Genomic DNA, 22,730 nt, shown 5'->3' with positions numbered 1-22,730 from the left:
CATACTTGCCACAGCGCACCACGCATATGCAAACACACGTTAGTTAAATCAAGAATCTCTCTCTCTCTCTCTCTCCCTCTCCCTACCGTGTTATTCATGTTTGGTTGTGTTCAGTAAAGTCTTTTGCTCATCCGCCAACTCAACTCATTATTTGGCACACAATAACGAACACTCCAAGTGCCCTGGTTTCCTCCCACCCTTCAAAACGTACCTGGTGTTGTAATCGGGCTCGTGGGCCGATTACCGTGCTGTACGTGTAAATTAACATATAAACATCCTAATTGTTTGGAGAGGAAATGCTTTTCTTACTTGAGTACCCATTAGTATCAGATCAGACACTATTTATTGTGATTTAATAGAACCGAAATCTAATATTACATGAAATAGCCTTTAGTCTGCCACAAGGCAGACAAAGATTCACCTTCAGCATTGATTGCTTGGTGCCGCTTACAGACATTGAAAGAGAAGCAAAACAGAGTCCCCCCCAGAGTCACCGAGTGTCCGTGGATTCGCCTCCAGCGATCCTGGAACCTCTACATCCACACAGAGTCCAGTTCAGTTCAAAGCACTGGCAACTCAAGCTCAGACCCAAACCTGCAACATGATCAGGAAGACTTCAGCACCCAAGGCCCTTCGGGGGCCCTCCTTGCCCTCAGCACCCTCTCGAATCCCCATTCCAATACCTGGTGTTCAGATGCTAGACTCCAGCAGCCCGTGTGGGAGTCCTTCGACCTCACGTCTCCAGCAGCCCAGTGGGAGTCCATTCTTGCAAGTCACCAACAATTCGCTGCCTGTGTGTGTCCTTCATTCGTAGAGCCCCTCGCAGTTCCGTCACCATCACAGGGTCGTCTCCTCTGCTTCTCATTCTCCAGGGGAGGAGGGAGTGGAGTTCTCCCATTACTGGTGCCCAGCACTAGTCCGCTGCTCACCCAGAATCTGCAACCCCTTGTAGTAGGAATGGGAGGAGAAAAAAGGTGGGATTAGTGTGAAGTGGTGCTTGATGGTCAGTCTGTCTCTGCTGTATCTCTCTCTGACTAATGTTGTTGCCATGTACTGATAATCAAAGACCAAGGAGAAGGAAGACCAGCAAGGGGCACAGGATCTATGCAAGCGTGTCCTAGTGGGGCATTACAACAACAACTGTGAGCGACTCTCTAGCTACCGGTTAGCGTAACAGTGCAGTTAGCGAAACGCTGCCACAGCAGCAGTAACCTGGGTTCGAAGGAGTTTGAACGTTCTCCCAGTGTCTGTGTGGGTTTCTCCCGGGTTCTCCAGTTTCCTCCCATCCTTCAAAATGATTGTAAGTCATTTGGATGCAAATGGGCAGCATGGGCTCGTGGGGCGGAAGGGCATGTTACCATGCTGTGTGTCTAAATTTAAGGTTCTAAACTTGCACCGTGGCCAGGAGATGACTTTTGGCTGCAAATCAAGCCGACTGACCAAAAGTGGAATAGAAAACCTGCTTGGATAGTGTCTTCCCTCAGAGAAACACGAAGAGGCTGGAATCTTGAGAAAATAAGAAGCCGGAGGAACTCAACAAGTCAGACGCCATCTGTGGAGGAAAATGGCCAGACAGCGTTTCAGGTCAGGATCTGAAAGTAGAAGGGGGAGACATTAAGTATATCAAAGGATAACAAAATAGGGGTGAGCTTGGGCTGGGAAAGGGCTGAGGTTATAGGGCATTGAACAGAAGGAGGGTGATGTGGAGAGGAAGGTAGAGGGAGGGACCACTGGGATGGGGGAAGAGTAGAGAGGAGAGGATAAAAAAAAGAGAGATGGAAACAGTGGAGCTGGACAGGGCAGGGGGTATCTAAAGTTAGAAGGGTCGATGTTCATGCTTTTGGGTCTAATGATCTTTAGCAAGAATATGACGTGTTGCTCCTCAAGTTTACACTTGGCCTCAACATCCTTGACAGCATTTCCAACAGTCCAGTATTCTGAAGGCAAGGCAGACTTGGCCTGAGTTCTTGCTCTCAAGGTCCTAAGGGTGGATTTGAATGTAGGAGATTCTGATTCACAAAGGTGATGCCAACTGAATCAAATAGGAGACCAGCTGTTTCAGTTCTAGACTGGAGTCCAGGACAAATTCCTCTGTGGGGGAAACATAAATTAGTTAGACCTACGTTATAAGTTATATTTCAGTCCAAGCCCCCGCAATTCTGCAGTTCTCAAGTCACGTCAAGCTAAGTTTATTGTCATCTGATTGCACGAGTACATCCCAACAAAACAGCGTTACCCGGTCCTTCATGCAAAACACACATATACGTAGCCAAATATAACACACATACAGACAAACAATATATATGCAGAACAAGTAGTCATTTGTACAAATAATTCCTTGAATCTTGCGTTGTCTGTAAAGAGTTTGTACCTTCTCCTCATGTCCGCATGGGTTTTCCCCGGGGGCTTCGGTTTCTTCCCACTGTTTGAAACTACCGGGGGTATAGGTTAATTGGCGGGGCATGGATCCTTGGGCTAAAATGGCCTGTTACAATGCAGTATGTGTAGATTTTAAAAAATAAATAAATAAATACCTTTTCGTGAACAAGTGTTTCTTGGGTGGTTAGTGTAAGCAGTTCCTTTGATCGTTGAGCATTCTCACTGCCCATGGGAAGAAGCTGTTCCTCAGCCTGGTGGTGCTGGCTCTGATCCTCCTGTTTCTTTTCCCCGATGGGAGCAGCTGAAAGATGCTGTGTGTGGGGTGGAAGGGGGTCCTCCATTATTTTGCACGCCCTCTTCAGACAACGATCCCAGTAGATCACATTGATTTGGGGGGGCGGGTGGGGAAAAGGGAGACTTCAGTAATCCTCTCTACCACTTTTATGGTCCTGTAGATTGACCTCCGATCCATTTCTTAGCAACAACTGTACCACACTGTGATGCAGCCGGCCAGGTTGCTCTCAAGAGCTCCTGTAGAAAGTTGACATGATGGTGGCCGGCATCCTTGCCCGCTTCAGTCTTCTCATGAAATGCAGTCACTGTAATCCCTTCCTGACAAGTGTGTCCATGAAAGGTCCCTCGTTAAGTGAACTGCAAGGAACTTGCTTCTCTCCACAACAGAGGTATTGATGTGTAGTGGAGGGTGGTTGTTCCAGGTCCTCCTGAAGTCCACGACCATCTCATTCATCTTATCCAAGTTGAGACTCGGGTTGCTACTCTCACACCATACCACAAGATTTTCCACCTCTTCCCTGTAGTGCAACTTCTCATGACTTGTCTAATTTTATACAGTCACAGAGAGGTACAGCATAGAATCTGAGCTTTCAAGCCACTGATCCCATATTCATATCATTATTCACCAATCCCATATTCATATTATTATTTATTCACCTGACCACATCAACTCCCCCTAGGTCCTACCACTCATTTACATGTTGGGGCCAATTTACAGTGGCTAATTCGCCCACTGACCCGCGTTCATTTGATATATGGGAGAATCCACGGGGAAAATATGCAAACTCTACGCAGACACATCTGATGTCAGGATTGAACTGTACGATTCTGGTACTGGGAGCCAGTTGCTCTACTTGATGTGCCCTTGTGCTGTAGAGAACAAACCTTGCCTGAGCTTTTAATCATTATAATAGTGGGAAACTGAGCTGTAGTTGGCAGAGATTTCAAATAGCCATTGCCTTAAAGTAATTTATCTTTCTATATATTGATTTCTATCTATCTTTTCTGCTGAAACATTCTGATTCTTGTTCAGTTTTGTTTGCTGATGGGATTACTGATCTATTTTACCAATTAGACGTAAGAGAAGGCCTTAATGAATGATGTCACAACTGAACATTTATGTGCTATCAAAAGTTGGAGTCATTGGTTAGTCATCCAGAGCTGACGTGACTTTACTAGCTCACATGCAGATGCATTAGTAGTTCAGACGCCAGCAGAGATTCATAAGAGAGGTCTGGAACAAAATGCAATTCATGCATTTCCACATTTGCTAATTTTTTCATTAAAAGAAAATCTCCGTGCTTGAATGGGCCATTGCTTCTGGTCTTGACAACGTTAAATAATTTTCCTGGGCATCAGGGCGATTGTCTGCAAGGAAATAACAGAAGGAAGCAATTTCTGCCAGCCTCGCATTATTCAATAGCAGACCAAGAATTGCTAAAGGACACAGCAAGGGGATTGCAATGGGCAATTACTGATGTAACAAGTCAAGGCTGTTGAAGTTTAATTAATATTACATCCCCTTCTGGTTTATGTCGTACTTAGAGAATTTCCATTAAATCTTCGGTAAGAAGCAGTAAATCAATTAAAAGCAATTAACTTGTTGAGGCATTAATGTTTATGATTATGGCTTTTAAATATCCCACAACATTGGGCAGTAATGAAGGACGATGAGTGAATTGTTTTGTCGACAGATTTTGCTTAGACACATTAAAAAACGACTTGATTTTCTCACTTACGTGACCCATCTCTATCCTCAACCCCAATGCCCCAAAACATTGTTTGTTTCCTTTTATTGTCATGTAAAAAATTTAACATGCTTGATATATTTTAACGTTTGCCTGCCGTAATGGTGAATAATGGTACATATGAAAATATTATAAATTGTTATTTGCGGCTCTGCTGAGGCCCTCAATGCAGAGGATGAAGTCTCAACACGTTAACAGATCTGAGGAACTGTTGCACCATTAATAAACCTTTTCTGCTTCCTCAAGTGAACTCAACAGGCACAACACGAGGGAGATTAGCGTCCAATTTTTAATCGGCATTAATAAAACCCAGAATAACCCCCACTGCAATATTCCTTGTGATCTTGCTATGCACAAATCAGCAGGTGGTTTTGCTTTATTCGGGTAGAGTTGACATGTCAACAGTTCTTTATTGACACTAAAGCAATTTGGAATGTCCACAGTGAGAGGTAACTCAGAAATACATACCCTTCTGGGGATTTTTCTTTATAACTACAGCACAGAAAGGTTACAAGGTTAATTCCTAATCTGTTGTTAATCTGCATTTCGTTGATTTCATGAGTGGTATTATAGTGAAGGTTTACGCAAACTCGCACAACTCCTCCCGTAACAATGACCTCTACCTCTAGATAAGTAGGAAAAGGATTTTGCGTAAGATGGCATTTTCATGTTCCTGCAGGACAAAAGACAAAAATACTGTACTTACGCTGGACATACACTTGCATGAATACAGAAACCTAAAGCATTTTACAGTCGCATTCTTTGAAAACATTGAACTTTTGCTGAATCTGCAGGTTCCTCCCCCTCCATGGAACAGCCTGAAGGATGAACAATAACATGAACAATAGATAATTAACCCCCCCCCTCCCCCACCAAGTTTACAGATAAAGCCTCTGACTGGGGCGATTCTTACTAAGCAGGGCTAAGGAGACACTTTAAGAGAGTCACCCCAATGGCGAGCAGCATCAACCAGCTCTTCATCCTGGGCAACGCCATCGCTGTTTCACACAACTTTATTCAAACAACGGCTATGAGCAAAGCTCGACCAATGCCCTCCACTGGCTGAAATATTTGCTCCCATCTTCACCAAAGATTTGTATGTAATTTCACAGAGCATTTACTTTGACAATGTTAAACTTATATATATATTTTTTTAAACCTATTATTTTATTTATTTTATATTTTTAAATTTCATTTCCTTGATTTTTTTTGCCAGTTGCTTGAATTCCGGATACCAGGAGTTTTACTGTACATGGATATTCTTAGAATCTTCTAATTCTTTCTAAATGTTGTCATTATTTAGGATTATATAACCTTTTGTATAATTCTTCTAGTGTTAAGTTTAAATTTATTTGTCACGTTATACCTGGTATAATGATTAGGGTCCTTCCATGAGCAGCCTGACAGATCAACTCTAACATTCATACTGCTGGATAAAGTGGAAGCACAATTACAGAGTATAAAGATGAAGAGAATTTTTTTTAAATTCAATCCTTTCGATTCCGGCCATTTTTAACCTTTCATAATATATTCTCTGGACTGGATCCATGGGTAAACTATAGTACGAACCAGCTAGTGGTTGGGTATAAAACCATAACATGCACTTGTTAGTAGTTCCTGAAAACGGGGACATGGAGTTAAGGGCATGAATTCAATATTGTCAGGGTGCTTAAATTGCACACATGCACCAATATGCGAACTTACTGCGCATTCGCCAACTGAAGCCTCGTGTACGTGCATAGGAATCAAGGTGGCTGCACCCAGCCTATGGACCCTGGGACACCAACTAACAAGGTAAGTGCACACATTTTGGCTCTTGCATGCCCTGTATCTCTGTTATAGTTTGTCAAATACAACATTTGTACTCCATGTGTGCAGGCAAAATTCTGACTTGCGTCCATTTCGAGATACAATCAATCCTCCAGTTCGTAAGTCGTGGAGTACCTGTAAATGCACTTGTTGGTAGTCCCTGAAAACAAGGGCACAGAGGCCAGAGGGTTAAAAATAAACTCAATTGGTACAAAGCAAGGGTCTAACATTCTAAAGGCATCACTAGTAAGTTCAACGTTTAGAGTCTGTCCATAATTGTCTCTGAACAGAATGCCTTCCTGGGCCACTCCAGAGGACATTTAAGAAGGAACCCAGTAGCTGTGGGCCTGGAATCACTTCTTCTGTGCTTCATTTCAGAAGTGGTGGAGCAGGAAGAGCTGCTTCCTCCCACTTCCAGTGACCTGCGTTTGGCCCTGGCCTCTCTTTCTGCTCGGCTGGAGTTCGTGCATTCTCCTGGTGACCATGTGGGTTTCCCCAGGGTTCCTCCCTCCAAGGACCAGTGTGTTGCCAGGGTAACTGGTGACTGTCAATTGCCCCTTATGTACTGGAGGTAGGACCTGGAGGTTGGAGGATTGGGGGGGGGGGGGTTTAGAGTGAAGTTGATGGAAATGTAGGAAGAATGCCCCTATTCAGAAAGGAGGATAAAAATGCTGGAGCCTGCTGCAATGGCAGTGATGCCACTGGTGTGGACCCTTGGCGAACAGGGAGAGGAGACACAGCACTGCTCCACAGGGTACTACCACCCAGTCTCACTGCCGAGAGTTGCGTACATGCTTTAAACGGCCTGTTAAAGGAGCCGACAGTGGTTTTATTTTAAAATCCTGCGACCGCGGGGTCTGGGCCCAAGATGGCGGCACCTGTGTTCAGCAGTGGCCTCATGGAGTTGCAGTCTCTGAGAAAGCAGAAGACTGGCGCAGGGCCGTTTGAACCGCTGAGTTTTCTAAGAAGAGTGTGTATGGCTTGAAACTAAACATAATTGATTGATTCCCATAGGGAGAGAAGAACAATTATTCTCAATATCTATGGTTTAGCACATGTAGGTCAAACCAAGAAGTTCACAGATCAAACCAGAGACACTGACTGCAATAACGTGAGTTGAACTAAGAGACTTCTACAGCAATAACCATGAACGTAAAGCCCTACAAAAGGTCATGGACAGGGTGCTATAGGCAAAACCTTCCCCACGTTGACAACGTCGACAGGAAACGCTGCTGTCGGGAGAGCAGCAGCAATCATCAAGGATCCACACCACCCAGCACACGCTCTGTTCTCGTTGCTGCCATCAGGAAAGAGGCCACAAGCCTCGCGCCACCAGGTTCAGGAACAGCTGCTCCCCCTCCACCATCAGACCCCTAACTCAATCAGGAACTCGTTTAAGGACTCTTATGCATTTTGCTGATTTTTAAAAATCTCTCTTGCATGACACAGTTTGTTTACATTATTTACATTGAGTCGTTTATTTTTTGCACCACCATTAAGTGGAAATTTTGCTGTGCCTGGAGTATGAAACTCTGACAGTAAATCTGAAATCGTTAGAAATTGATGTAAATGCAATCATGGATTATTTACCGGCAGATTTTTCCTTCAAACACAAAATCTCTTGTTTTGTTGCACTATTTTGGTTACTAAATTTTGGATCAAAAATTCATGAAGTTGGCATTAAATTTACACAAGCAGCAGGTACTTTCAATGTGATTCAGCATCTTACACTTTACCAGAACTCAGTTGGGTAAATGTCTACACTCATTGGCTCTGGGCAACCAGATAAATTCATTGACGCAATCATGTCTCAACCCTTCCGGTCTCCTTCTTCCCTCCCCCTTGTTCTTTACACGACTCTAAACCAGCTATCAGGCTGGTAATTACATAGCCGAAGATAGGGGGAGGGAGGGAGAGGAAGGAATCAAAAAGAATGGGAGGAAGGGGGAGAGAGGAGATGAACAAGGGGGGGGGGATGAGAGAGGGGAGGAAAGGAGGGTGGAGGAGAGGGAGGGAGTGGTGAAGGGCGGGGGGGGAGTGGTGAAGGGGGGGGGAAAGGAAATTTGGCATGAATCAAACTAAAAAATCTGGAAATAACTGAGAAAGGAAGGAAAATAAAAGGGCAGAGAGAGAATAAGAGGGGGACAAGCAATGAGAGAGAAAGGAGGATTGCAAAGCACAGCATTTAAAAAGGAGAACAAGGCGAAGGGGTTTGCACTGAGTGAGAGATTGAGATTGTGGCCATGACATAAAAGACTTGCATTTCTACTGTACATTTCACTTCTGGAAAAGTTTCATAGCCAGTGAAATATATCCACAGTGCCATCATCACCAGAGGGAACTGAAAAGAGTTTTATTGTTTATAAACTTGATATTTTTTTGAAAAAGATGACTGAATTTGTTTTGCTGAGTGAGAGAACAGTAATAAAGAGGGATTAAGGCTGTGGAATGGGGTGTGGAACAGGGGCAATTACAGGGAATGAAGAACAAAGCTGGAGAGACAAGACAGTTCACATTTTCGAAATTCTCAACAACTCACCCAGCAGCGTTGCACTGGGAGGGAGCAGCTGACAACCCCTGAGGGAAAACCACCATGAGAAGGAGCTGAGCTGAGGTGGCTGGTAATGCACAACTGCTACTGGCCACATCTTGCTGGAGGTTTCTCTGGAGTTAAAATCTGATTCAAACCACAAGTTAGTTGGTAACTCTTTCAGTGTAACCCATATGTGACTGAATTCCTCTGATCTAATCACCAAACCCTGTTTCCTCCAATCAATCCTGTAACTTCAATAATACAGCTTTTGTCCACCTCATTCATAACCAACATGATGTTAATCCCTGCATGTATCCTTTATCATCTTTGCCAAGTACCGACCCAAATATTTTTTTTTTTTTTTTTTAAACGTCTCTGCCAACTCTACTGACAACTCCTTCAGGTCATCGCTCTCCTCAATGTGGAAAACACACTAAGGGGTGTGGATCGCACTGGATGACACCATCAGAGGGGGTGATACCAAATGACTGTCTCTAAAATTTTTGTTCAGTGTTTCAGCAGAAATTTTTTTTTTTTTTTAAATAAAAATATCCCTGTCGTTAGTTGTCACAACAAAAACATTTTTTATAAGCCCAGCTTTCATGTATTAATAAACCTACAAGGCTAAAATGAGGCTCATTTACTTTTTGAACCTTCTAAAGTGCTCCGGTCAGAGCTGTAGTTATTACCCAATGACAACGACGCTTCGAATCACGTGGCTTCGTCTGCACCCGCCGCCAGCAAGCGCTGTTGTTTTTGTTGCTGCTGGTGTTTGTATACTTGCTGCTTTTGTCAAATGTTCTGGTGTCTTAGCTCCAATATTGTGGTTATTAGTATTCGTGAACTGATATCAATAACTTTTTAAAGAATGAAGTAGTAATTAAAGAAAAGGAAGGAGAAAAATCAAAAAATGGTTTCCGCTCAGTTACTAATAATGCTGTAATTCAATGTAGAAAGATTTTAAAAACAATCTTGTTGTTAGTAATCTCAGAAATTTAAGCAATTTGCAAACTGCTTATCACATCTTATTCTATATTTGTACAACTATATACTTTTCTAATATTGCTAATTTGTATTTTTTTTAATCATGCGGGGATATTCTATCGTGCCACATGGAGAGCATAAATCAATATCAAAGAAACTCTGAAAATGTAAATACATTTAGGCTGCGTCTATGATATTGTAATTTAAAGGTGTAATTTTAATTTTGTTGGTTGTTTATCTCACTACTATTGCCGTTACATTCAGTGATATACAGGAATTCCAATTTCTGAATAACATAAGCACAAAAAAACATTACAAAGGATTCTGTATGGTCTGGTATGGGGCGAGGTCCATCGGGTGGTGGAGGGTGACACCATGAGTTACTGCACCAGGTGACCCCCCCCTCCCCCAACCCTAGTAAAACCACTGGGTAAACTTACTCCATCTTCTCACTTTAAGCCTGTAGTGGGAGGATGCACGTTGGTTGGAAAGGAAGATCTCTGCGGGCGAGGCAGAATGACCATTTACTGGCAGTGCGACAAAAACAGACCCAAAGTATACGTGTCAACAAATGAAGAAATGTAAACAAACTAACTACAATACAGAGAGAAAGAAGAAAAATCGATAAAGTGTAAGAGTGTTTAAATAAGACCCGATTGAGTTTGTTGAGGAGTCTGACGGTGGAGTGTGGGTGGTGATGAGAGAACAGAGAGCTGCATTTACTCAGCATCTTTCAATGGATCTGAACATTCCAAGGCATGGTGCCACTAATCAAGTCTCTTTGAAGAGTAGCTATGAGAAATTGGGCAGAACTTTCCACACCTTGAGATCCAATAGATTCCCTGTTATCTGGAATTCAAGCAACCAGCAATAAAATTGTGGAAAATAAATAGGTAAAAAATAAAAATAAAAAAATCTCGCCATAATCAACGCAAAACACAGTCTGAAGCAACTGGAAAGTTCACTTATCCAGCATTGACCAATCCCCATAGATGCCAGAGGTTTAGATATCAGTTTAATGACTTGCATTGCCAAATCCTAAGGGTAAGCTCGTTTTACCCGAGAGTTCTTCTGTGAAATAGCATTGTGGGATCTTTGCCACAGTTTAATGCCTCCACTGACGGAAGGAACCTCCAGTCGTGTAGTAGTCCTGCAGTATTGCACTGAAGGGTGGCCCGGTTGGTGCAGTGGTTAGCACAACACTGCTAAAGCACCAGCCGCCCGGGTTTGAATCCAGCAGCTGTCTGTCAAGAGTTTGCACGTTCCCCCTGTAATCTGCATGCGTTTCCTCCGGGTGTTCCAGTTTCCTCCCACCCTCCGAACCATAAGGGTTGTAGGTTAACTGGTGCTCTCATTCACAAATGGTTCAAGATGAGCAAAGGTAGCACAGGATGCGATGGGCAAAGCAGAATCCATTCCCCTGGGTGAAGAGTGAACCGTGCATAGGAGGCAAATAGAATGAGTTGGCTTATTTTACAAGAAATGTCTGAAGGAACAAAGGTCATTCTCTGGCACAACATTGCAGCCAAAGCTAGAAAATTGATCGCAGGTGCCTCCTTCGTCGTGGTATGGCTTGGGGAAGGGTTCAGGTCCAAAATGTTCGTTGTATCTTTCCCTCCTACGGACACTTCTGTGTATTTACTACAACCACAGAGTCAGCAAAATTTCTTCTTTCACCAGAGCTATCTGATTCTAAAAATCTATGAAACAAAATACTTTCTTTGGATCAATTTTAAACAACTTTTAACTAAACGTACTGGTTGACCTCCAGCGGGTACAGATACTCCAATGGGACTGGAGTGTGAATCCTTGGCACACAGACTGTATCATTATGTGAAACTCATGCCCTGTCTCTGTTAGGTCATAAAACATAATTGTGATGGAGGGAAGTTTAATTTCAGGCCAATCTATTCCTATTAGGGATGTTCTTGATCAGAGAATCTAATGCCGCCATTGCCTCCTCTGTGTTCGTGCACCGGTGGGCAAAGCTCTCTACATCACTTGCAAAAGTGCGGCTCCTTGTATTCCTGCAGGAGGGAGGAGGAGAGGGAAGAAGGGCAGTGAGAGAGGAAAGAAGAAGTAGAGCTGGGAGAGCAAAAAACGAGAAAAGCAACGATCACCGCTATGCTGAATTTCATCAGCCTTCCTGCATTGCAAAACTTGTCTCTTGACAACACAGTTTTCCAGCTCACCAGCAGGAATTTCTTTTAAAACTGCAGCCGCTAGAAACCGGAAATAAAAACTGCTGGAAACAGGTCATGCGTTTTTAATGAAGGCTCGTAAACCCTAAATGTCTCAGATTTATTTATTTTTATTCAGATTAAAGTAACAGATGATTTGGAAATTCATACAGCTCCTTTCAGTCCTCCTCACGTTATCTAAAACCAACAACTCATCACCTTCCAGCTTACTTAGAGCTTTACGCTCTGAAAGTTCAGAAATAATTTCACACTTACACTGTTAGAATGGAAGAGGACATCAATATCAGGCATCTATGTCTTAAAAAAAAAGCAGCCTCTATCCTCAAAGACCCCCACCACCCAGGCCACGCCCTCTTCAATCTGCTACCATCGGAGCCTAAAGACGAGCACTCAGCGGCACAAGGGCAGCTTCTTCCCCACTGCCATCAGATTCCTGTATAATCAACAATCAATGAACTACTTTACTTTTCGTGCACTGGGGGCGGACCACGCACAGAGACGCGAACCGGCCCGCAGAATGGCCAATGAACGCGATGACCTGGGGGGGGTTACACCGGCCGTTGTCCCAGGTGGCCTCTGCACGGCGGGAAGATGAGGAACTCTGGCAGGAATGCCAGCCACCCAGAGGCCAGCGCTCCGATGACACGGGCAATAAAGCAGTCTTTGATTTCGACTCGTGTCTTCCTTCCGCTCTCACCATGGCGCGTACACTACACACTATTATTTTTTTTTAAAAATACTTATTGTTGTAAGATGGTTTATAATATGAATTTTTTCCCTACGACACTGCTGCAAACACCAAATTTTGTGACTTCTGCATGATGATAAATTCTGATTCTGATTGGCCAATCGTGAGGCTCAAGTCTTCTCCGTCGCTGAAATGCATCAGCCACATTCTGGACAAAAGTTAAGCAGAATTTTGTTACTCTTTCTGACAGACTGAAGGTGCATTTTCTTGAGTCTCCCTCCACCATCCTTGAGGAGATAATAAATACGTTGTGGCAGAGAAAACTCTGCCAAGTGTCACTGACAAAACCAATACAGATCACGTTGGGGGAAAAGCAACGAAATAAAAACTGCAATAAAACCATCAAAGAAAATAAAAGTCGTCACTGTCTTGAGCACTCAAAAAGTTAATCCATTTATGCATAATTTATGGAAAATAATTACAACATTGACGGTATCTGCCTGGACCTGATTAAATGTCAAGTTTGTAAACTAGGACACTCGATGATTCTGGAAGGTTCCCTGCTGTCACTCCGGTTAATGTAGTCACTTTGCATGTGGCGGTGTTGACAGATTCCCTCCCCGGCGTGACTGAAGTGGAATTAAATCATTTTTTGATACATTCTGTTTCGGGAAGAATAGAACTAGAAGATCGATAATGAAATGAGAGGTCTTCACTACGAAGCATTGCACCAAAGATTAGTTAACGTTCACATTGTGTCACAGAGTTTATATCACTTTGCTCTCCAGTGGATCAGACAGGGAGAAGGTTGACACTGAAGATCTTTGGGAATAGACTCGAGATAAGACAGAGGATTTTTATGAAATGCAACATCATAACAATATAAAATACAGTGGATTTCGATTGGATCAATTCCTTAAAATGTTAGAATGCAGATTTTTTTAGCTGCTTCACCGATAAGAGGGTGGAAGAATGCCATCCACCAACAGTTTGAAATAAAGACATTGAACAATCAATATAATTCCTCCTGCTGTTGGAAAAAGGAAAATGAGTTACAGGACCAATGGGAAATTGTCCAATAAAGTGTGTATCCAGTTGAAATTAATAAAAGCAGGTGAACTGGGGACATAACTAGTGGAACAGCATGGGCTGAGGGAGGGGGGGAGGAGAAGACGGGGGGGGGGGAGAGGAGGAGAGTGGGGGGAGGAGGAGGAGAGTGGGGGGAGGAGGAGGAGAGTGGGGGGAGGAGGAGGAGAGTGGGGGGAGGAGGAGAGTGGGGGGAGGAGGAGAGTGGGGGGAGGAGGAGGAGAGTGGGGGGAGGAGGAGAGTGGGGGGAGGAGGAGGAGAGTGGGGGGAGGAGGAGGAGAGTGGGGGGAGGAGGAGGAGAGTGGGGGGAGGAGGAGAGTGGGGGGAGGAGGAGAGTGGGGGGAGGAGGAGAGTGGGGGGGGAGGAGAGTGGGGGGGGAGGAGAGTGGGGGGGAGGAGAGTGGGGGGGGAGGAGAGTGGGGGGGGAGGAGAGTGGGGGGGGAGGAGAGTGGGGGGGAGGAGAGTGGGGGGGGAGGAGAGTGGGGGGGGGAGGAGAGTGGGGGGGGAGGAGAGTGGGGGGGGAGGAGAGTGGGGGGGGAGGAGAGTGGGGGGGGAGGAGAGTGGGGGGGGGAGGAGAGTGGGGGGGGGAGGAGAGTGGGGGTGGGAGGAGAGTGGGGGGAAGAGATGCAAATTCCTTCCTCTGCCTCAGAGTAATTGAATTGGAATAATGAAACCACAGTTCCATGAGAAAGAGAGGAGAGTGTTAGAGGAAGAATCATCCTTTGTCTCGAAGGACTACACGTACTCTGACTTCAGACGGCACATTGCTTTTGAAGTTACAGCATCACCATCTCCACTTAGAGTTGATTGACAGGACTGCTAAGTCGCTGGTTCAGCAGGGAAAGGACAGAGCCAATACCATCCTCCCACATCTCCAGATGGAAGTCCTGGTTCTTGTGGCCTCACCTGCTGCCAGCTCCTTCCCGCCAGCCAGCAGCAGACTGCTGACGGACAGCATCTGCAGAAACCAGTGCTGAAGTTTGCCTGCAGTCTCTAAACAAAAATAACATGCCCGCAAGTTCATTTTAATATTTTGGTGAGGTTACGCAACTGTAGTTTGGCAATGACCATTTCCAGGATATTACCATGGTCTTGGAAAATTTGGCTTTGGCTTTTCCACCAGGTGCTGACCTTTAGTTTGGCAGACTCCTATCCTCCGACCAGGCCTGCGGACCACGTCCCAATCCTGATTGCTTGATCGGTCTCAACTGAACAAGGGTGTGGCATCCACCCACATTGGAGAGACTGGGTGCAGACTGGGAGATCACTTTGTTGAGCACCTTGGGTCTGTCTGCCGCAATAGTGTAGACCTCCCAGTGGCCACCCATTTCAATTCGCTGCCCCATTCTCTTGCTCTCATGTCTGTCGATGGTCTCATGCACTGGCAGACTGAGACCACCCACAAATTGGAGGAACAACACCTCATCTTCTCTCTGGGTACCCCTCCAACCTGATGGCATTAACATCAACATCTCCAGTTTCCATTAAACACCATCCCCCGTTATTCCCGTCACCTTTTCCCCCAGCTCTCTCTCTCTTTCTCTTCCCTTTCCCTCTGTCTCCTTTCACAGAATCAAAATCAATTCTCACCTTTCCTCTTATCATATCCAATTAAAACTTTTTGTTGATCTGGACTCCCTCCCCCTCCCATTCTTCAGTCTTTATTCTGATGACTTCCTATTCTTTGTTTATACGCTATAGAAGGGCTCAGGCCTAAAACGTTGGTGATAAATCTTCACCTCCTGTGGATGCTGTGAGACCAGCTGAGTTCCTCCAGCATTTCTGTGTGTTTTTACTAGTCACATCGTCTGCATTTACTCCCCCTCTAACAACAGAAGCCTTAGCACCAGAACATCAAGGCAAAGCTGGTGAACAGACAGGAAGATGGAACACCAGAAGCAGGGGTGCAGTGCAAATTTTTTTTTTTAAGTTGCCAGAGCTCACCTAAAACGGCGACAAGGAGATCTCGCACCATGTTGTATAATTGAGAGCGAACAGTAGGACGAAGAACAAGGTCAACTGTACTGGTCATGGAAGAAACCGGTTCCTTGTATGTCCAGAATAGCACTCAGCAGGGGTGGGGGGTGGGGTTGTGGAGCAGAGTCCGACTGCACCCCTAACAAATGTAATTTGTTCGTCCAATTGATGAAGCGCATCAAAAAAAAATCCTCTCTTTTGGAGAGGATTTTATAAAGCAAATCCTTCTATAAAGCAAATATCTTGAACTCAATGCAGCACCAATTCCATGAGTCTGCCAACCAGAATTACATTGCAAACCATCACACTTAAAAAAAAAATCACAGCAAATTAAAGACAACGTTGTTCAGATGGAACCCTGGAGGAGACATGCGTAATATTTTTAGAGTGCTGCATGAAGTAATCCTAAACAAGATGGCAACAAAGTAGATTTTATCTTGACTGGTGCAGAGGATTCTTACAAGGAGGCAGCGGGCAGGGAGGCATGCTAATCTTGGATGCCAATCACATCCGCTTGGTTCCTTCACACAGATGTTGGTTGGAACTGTGGAATTGGAATGTTGCTCTGCCACAAAGGAAAGAACTTTCTTTTAAAAACAAATATTTTTATTGATGTTTTACAATTGAACAATTTTACAATGTGCAACAAGATTCGGAAAAAAAGAAAAAAAATAAAACATGATACAACATTCTCATATTAAGGAAATCCAGAGCAGAATCATAAAGTATGAATTGACAACAAATAAAAACGGAAAAAAAGAAAAATTTCAAACCCCTTCTTCTAAACAAGGTTGAACATTAACGTTTATGAATCAAGTGACAACAACTTGGAGAGAGGCAGCACGGCGCCAAAATTCCAAAACAACACAATCTTCAGATTATGGTACTAGTCCATAAATGGGCCCTAAATCTTTTGGAACTTGACTTTTGAACCCTTGATAGCATTTTTTTTTTAAACTCAGTTATATTTGGAGGCAACTTTCATGGCAAAGACAGCTGCAGAGTCCCCGATGGCCTTCAAAAACAGTTAATTTTGACACTATGTTGGAGATGAAACTGTCTGTGATGTCTGAGACAGATTTTTTTTTAATTTAAAAAAACATGGTAGCGATATTATGGTCTTTCACGGTCTTTATTTATTTAAATTCATTTACCACTCCACCACGCCCCATTTTGTGTGATTTTGAAACATTGCATTTTAAAATGATTCCGAAATCAGGAAGATTCCGAACAATGGAAGGTGCCTGGTCCCCACAATCCCGTAAAAAAAACTGTAGGCACCTGTACATCAACATCTTGAGGTAATCCAAAAAGAGAAATGAAAAGGCAAGGTTCCAATTTTAACTTAAGAATTACTGACAGTGTTTGAAAAACAAATTCTTCTAAGCCAGAACAGATCCAGAACATATGAACAAAAAAAGCATCACCTATTTTACATATGTCACATGGACGATTTATGCCTGAATAGAAACAAGACAATTTAACTTTAGACGTATGTGCTCTGTGGACCACTTTAAATTGCATCAAACAATGATGTGCATAAAAAGAAGTCGTGTTAATCAAATTAAAAATGGAGCCCCCAACCTCATCAGATGAAAGATTCAAATCCTGCTCCCAGGTGTTCTTGATTTTTAACTAGTTCGGCTAGTCTCAGATCAGTCAAATTATCATAAGAGATATTAAGCCTTTATGAGAAGAGTGTAGATCAAAAAAAGGTGTTGAACAGTCACTTCAGGGATTTATAGGACAATCAGGGATCTGAGCTTGAACTGTGTAAGTATCTAAAAAAAACGAGTTTGCTTGAATTCCAGATAATGGGGTGACCACTCTACTTGGCTTCTAGCCAAAATGTTCCAGTACACTTACTTCATAGCGGTATGGAAGTTACAATAGAGTCTGCTGTTCAGAAAATGCAGGACAAGTCCAATCCCTCCAATTCCTGCCCAAGTCAAAGCGTGCAAGGTGGACATCCACAATACAATCAAGCGGCCTTACTCTCCAAGGACCTACTTGCTGTTCGCCAGTTAGGGTTTTGCCAGACCACTTGTCCCAGACGTCATTGGTCAGTCTAGGACCAATGGGCTGCAGTGCAGTTTTAGGCCGAAACTGATGGAACGTGACAGGAAGACAGTACTTAACTGAATGTATTCTCAAGAAACTCACATAATACTAAAATCAACAGGCTTCACATGGACCACAATCCAATGGGGGAGAAGGGGTGGAGTCATACTGGCCTGTGTGTGTTGAAGGTTAATCACCCACCCCAAAACATCAGAGCAAGAGATACTCAGAGCGGCGTCCTTGGCCCCAGCCACCTTCAGCCGTACATTCGATGACCTTGAACAAATGGAGCAGTTCACGTCTGCATTCAGCAAAACCCAGACAACATTCAGTCATGGGCCAATGAGTAGTAGGCAAGGACCATTTCTAGCCTTCTGCCCTTGAAACAGCCATCATCATATCCCTTATCATCAACTTCCTGTGGGTCACCACTGACCAGAAATTCAACCAGGCCATCCGCATATAACAGAGCTCAAATCAAAAGTGAAATGTAGTGCTCTCCTCTAGCCCCCATGATGAATGCAGCTCCATGAACACTCAGAACCTCTACCCCACCCAGGGCAAATGCCGACTGCGTCGGCACCTCATAGGTCATCCCCAACGTTGGAAGAAGGCACATGGGAACACCGCCACCTGCAGGCTTCTCTCCACATTGCATGACATCCAGGCCTGGCACATGAGGCAGCAAAAAAATAGGTAGGGAAGCTTCAGATTGTTGAGTAGATTTATACCAGTCAGCACGACATTGTGAGCCAAAGGGCCAGTATTGTGCTGCAATGATCTATATTTACCACAAAGGTTGTGTCCATCATGTGGTGAGATGCAATTACACCACTAGGTCACCAGGGGTCCTCCCGGTGACCTTGTCTATAAAGCAGTCCAGAGCTACTGTCCAGAGAGACAAGACCTCTTAGTGTCCATATTAGTTTATTAAAGCTGTCTTGAACATTAATGTTTACGAATCAACAGCACAGCTGGTGTGGTTATTGTCAGTACACATTCATTAAAAAAATGAGCTAAAATTTCTTCCTAAACAGCCAATTCAATAAGCCACAAGACAGAAGCTCAACTTTGGCCTTAAGTCGTGACATCAATTAATGTTTAAACATCTATCACAATATTAAAGGGAAAAATTATAGTTTCTAATCCATAGAAAGCCAATGGTGCCAGGTGTTGCTGAGGGTGGGCTTTCACTAAGCTCTTTCTTCACAATGAGGGTCTCCAAACATCCGTTCAGCAGGTGGACTGAAATGTACTTCTCCCTCTTCCTGACCACCACCATTGCTCCCACATTGAGACAGACGTGTCCAAGACCAGAAATTAATAAAATGAATCTGTACGAGCAGACAGGCCAAAAAAATAAAGATGGCATTAATTTATATATTAAAGAATATACAGAAATTACAAGGCAAGTGCACCTCAGATCAATCCTGGCCACAATATTTGCTCCAGTGTGAACACAGTCAAGTTACCAAGTTAAAAGTTATTGTACAGAGCTTGATGTTATCTTCTGATCGCTCTTTGTGTCAAATCAAGGATCTTGGCTAAAACTAAAAAGTAATAAGTAAACATGAATTTTTTTCATTAATTAAATATTGAAACACAATAGCTGTTGTTTAACGAATCAAATTGCCATTAAAGTTCCCCCAAATTTTCCCACACTTAAATCTTCTACTTTCAAGAGGTTCAGGTAACAAAGGATGAAGTTAGATATAAATCAAGAAAACATTTAGCCAGTTTAGCAAAGACAGGCACATTTATATTGCAGCACGCAACCCCATTTAGCAAATAGAAATCTGTCAAATTCTCAGCGCTGCTCTATTCATGACAGCGACTGATAAATACTATTTCATGTTTTAGAATTAATAGAGAAATCAGAATTTATTTTATGAAATTTGTTGTTTTACAGCAGAATTCCAGGTGAAAAAATCATTCTAAGTTACATTTTTAAAAATAAGGATCAAAATAAGAGAAAAAGTGAAGTTGTATCTGGGGTTCACTCTCCATTCAGAAATCTGATGGAGGAGAGGAAGGAGGTGCTTTTGTACCGTTGGGTGTTCATCTTCAGGCTCCTGGACCTCCTTCCTGACGGTCGGTAGTAGTGAGAAGAGGGCACGGCCTGGGTGGTGAGGGACCTTGATGATAGAGACTGCTTTTTTGAGACACCCCCTCTTGTTGGTCTTTATTGGAGTGAAGCCTAATGCTTATAATGGGGCTGGCTGGGTTCAAAACTCTCAGTCGCCCCTTTCTGTCCTGTGCATTGGCAACCCCATTGCAGACAGTGATTCAACTGGTCAGAATGCTCTCCGCAGTACACCTGAAGAAATTTGCAAGAGTCTTTGGTGACATTCCAAATGAAGCATAGCCGCTGACGAGCCTTCTTCATGATTGCATCGAAATGATGGCCCCAGGAGACATCTTCAGAGATGTTGAGAATCCAGGAATTTAAAGTTCTTTACCCTCTCCAGTCTGACCCCCTGATGAGGACTGGTTTGCATTCTGATTCTCCCCTCCTGAAATCCACAATCAGTTCCTTAGCCTTGCTAATGTTGGGTGCAAGGTAACACTCAAAGAGCTGATCTATCAAAGTTATGGTAATGAAAATTTAAAAGTTTACACACATACATGAATCTAAGTTGACAGAAATAGATATTTTCCTCATACAAATGGTATATTTAAAAATAAAACTAATCATGCCTTTGCCATGCATCTTGGAAAGTACGCTCATAAATGTCATTTATACTCAGAGTCAGTGAGAGAATGGCTCAAAGAAATCAAATTCATTATACCATGATGCAGTTGTAGACAGTAATAATGGGGAAAAAGTAAAACATTGCTTATTGCTGTATAAATAGAATCTCTATGACATTTTCTCTTTAACAAAATTAAATATTTTATTTAAAGAAATCAGTGTCCTATTTTGCTTCCCAGTAACATCGAGTGGCAAGATTACCGTAGCAGTTAGCGTGTTAGGTTCAAATCTGGCACTGTTTGTAAAGATTTTGTACATTTTCCCATTGTTTACGTGGGGTTTCCTTCCTCCCCTCAAAACGTCTGGGGGTTGTAGGCTAATGTGGGTGTAATTGGGCAGCGCAGGCTTAAGAAGCCAGAATCGGCTTTTTCCGTGCTGTAAATACATTTTTTTTAATGTTTAAATTTTAAACTAACATGTTAGAACATAGAACAGTACAGTCCCATGTTTGTGTCAAACACAATGCCCACTTTAAACTATAACTTTGCTGCTTGCACCATTGCATTGCTCTCCAAAGCACCCTAACTGCAGGACCTATTTCCACCCAACTCTGCCTCAATTGTTCTTATCTGTTTGCAGACTTGATCAATGTGCTTGTAATCTCAGTCATTTCTTTGCTTTATCCACAGATTTCTCATAGAAAAACTGACATTTCTTTCTGACATCACAATTTATTTTCTTTCTATTCCATCTGGAATATACCAAGGGCTGCAGAAATCTTTTAAGTTAAACATTTATACGTTAGGAAGCTTTATTAACAAAAACAGGCATTGTAGTTTCTGGGAAACAAGGGTACAACGATGAACCAAAACAAACTCGGTCATATTGAAGAAAGGATATACTGGCATTATAGAGAGTTCAGAGAAGATTCATAATAATAATTCTTGGAATAAAAGGATTAGCGTATGAAGAACATTTAATGACTCTTGGATTGTACTCATTGGCGTTCAGAAGAACGAAGGGAGAACCTCATAGAAGCAATTCAAATATTGTAAGACCTGGATGGCGACACTGTTTCCTATTGTAGGGGAGTCTAGGACGAGAGGGCACAACTTCAGGATTGAAAGGCATCCATTTAAAACAGAGGGGCTGGGGAATTTCTTCAGCCAGAGAGTGATGAACCTTTGGAATTGGCTACCACAGATGTCTGTGGAGGCCAGGTCATTGAGTATATTTAAAGCAAAGATTGATAGGTATCTGAATAGTCAGGATATCAAAGGTTAAGAAAAGAAGGCAGGGGAGTGGGTCTGAGTGGGAGAATGGATCAGCTCATGCTGGAATGGCTGACTACTTCTCCCATATCTCATGGTCCTGGATTGTATTGAGAACCATGCCGTTTCCCAGAAGATATCAGAAAATGAGGTATGCACAAGAAGAAATTAAACCCTTGATGTTAGAAACATATTCCCTTATTGGTCAGTTGAAGAGGAAGATATGAAAAGTATTAAATGGGCATAATGCAGAGAGAAGCACAAACTTACATTTATAAATAATTTACACCTATTACTTTAACCAAATAAATATTTGCTTTTGATGGAAGCCAAGGCAAGATCCTACAAACAGGAAGAAAAAATAACCACATATTTTTCGTCAGGTTAAAGGGTTAATGTTGGTCAATATTATCATTTTCCACCTACTTCAAATGGTTTAATGGGAACATTAGATTCACTTGTCAAGACCAATGGGACTTTTCTTAGCATCTCATTCAGAAAGATTTGCATTGATTCAACACATCTATCACATCATAGATTACAAACAAACTATGAGGAGTTCATTCAGCCCATGAAACCTGTGCTGGCTCCCAGAGCCACTCCTCCACTCCATAACCTATTACTTCTCATGTCCATCAACATTCTCATGCCACCCAACTACGCTGGGGACAATTTAAGCAGTGGGACGTGGGAGAAAATTCACGCCGTCACAGGGACAATTTGCTGAGTTGCTTCACCCATGACATCTTAAAGCACCTTCCAGCCTATGAAGAACTTGCCATTGGTGAAGGGCTTCAAGGAGTAAACATCACACACAGACTGTCCCAAGTGTAACAACCCAGAAAGCACACCAAAGGCTCTACTTTGTCAGGGCAATCCTATTCCTCTCTATATTTCCCTGTCAACTATTCTCCTGACATTCCCATCAACCACCCCAGGTTCTATCCACTCACCTACATAATGGAGACAACTTACAGCCGCCAATTAACTTGCCAGTACGGTACAGGA

At 43.1% G+C, this 22,730-nt stretch overlaps 1 protein-coding gene and 1 long non-coding RNA gene across 2 annotated transcripts in view; both read right to left on the bottom strand.

The window, feature by feature from the left end:
* Positions 1-4,707: 4,707 nt before the first annotated feature.
* Positions 4,708-8,887, bottom strand: LOC138749698 (uncharacterized). Its single transcript, XR_011348826.1, has 3 exons — positions 8,770-8,887; positions 6,126-6,390; positions 4,708-5,094 (listed from the first exon to the last, which is right to left on the bottom strand). It is a non-coding gene; the product is annotated as an uncharacterized lncRNA (long non-coding RNA).
* A 7,460-nt stretch (positions 8,888-16,347) lies between these two features.
* Positions 16,348-22,730, bottom strand: part of LOC138749768 (D-glucuronyl C5-epimerase-like) — a 75,313-nt gene continuing 68,930 nt past the window's right edge. The window contains exon 5 of the mRNA XM_069911604.1: positions 16,348-19,093. Coding sequence (XP_069767705.1) covers positions 19,080-19,093 — 14 coding nt within the window. The 3' untranslated portion in view covers positions 16,348-19,079. The remainder of the gene's footprint in view (positions 19,094-22,730) is intronic.

The sequence above is a fragment of the Narcine bancroftii genome, chromosome 14, assembly GCF_036971445.1.
Source record: "Narcine bancroftii isolate sNarBan1 chromosome 14, sNarBan1.hap1, whole genome shotgun sequence".
Lineage (NCBI taxonomy): Eukaryota > Metazoa > Chordata > Chondrichthyes > Torpediniformes > Narcinidae > Narcine > Narcine bancroftii.
The sequence above is the reverse complement of the archived record's forward strand: the minus strand, read 5'-3'. Positions and strand labels throughout refer to the sequence as shown.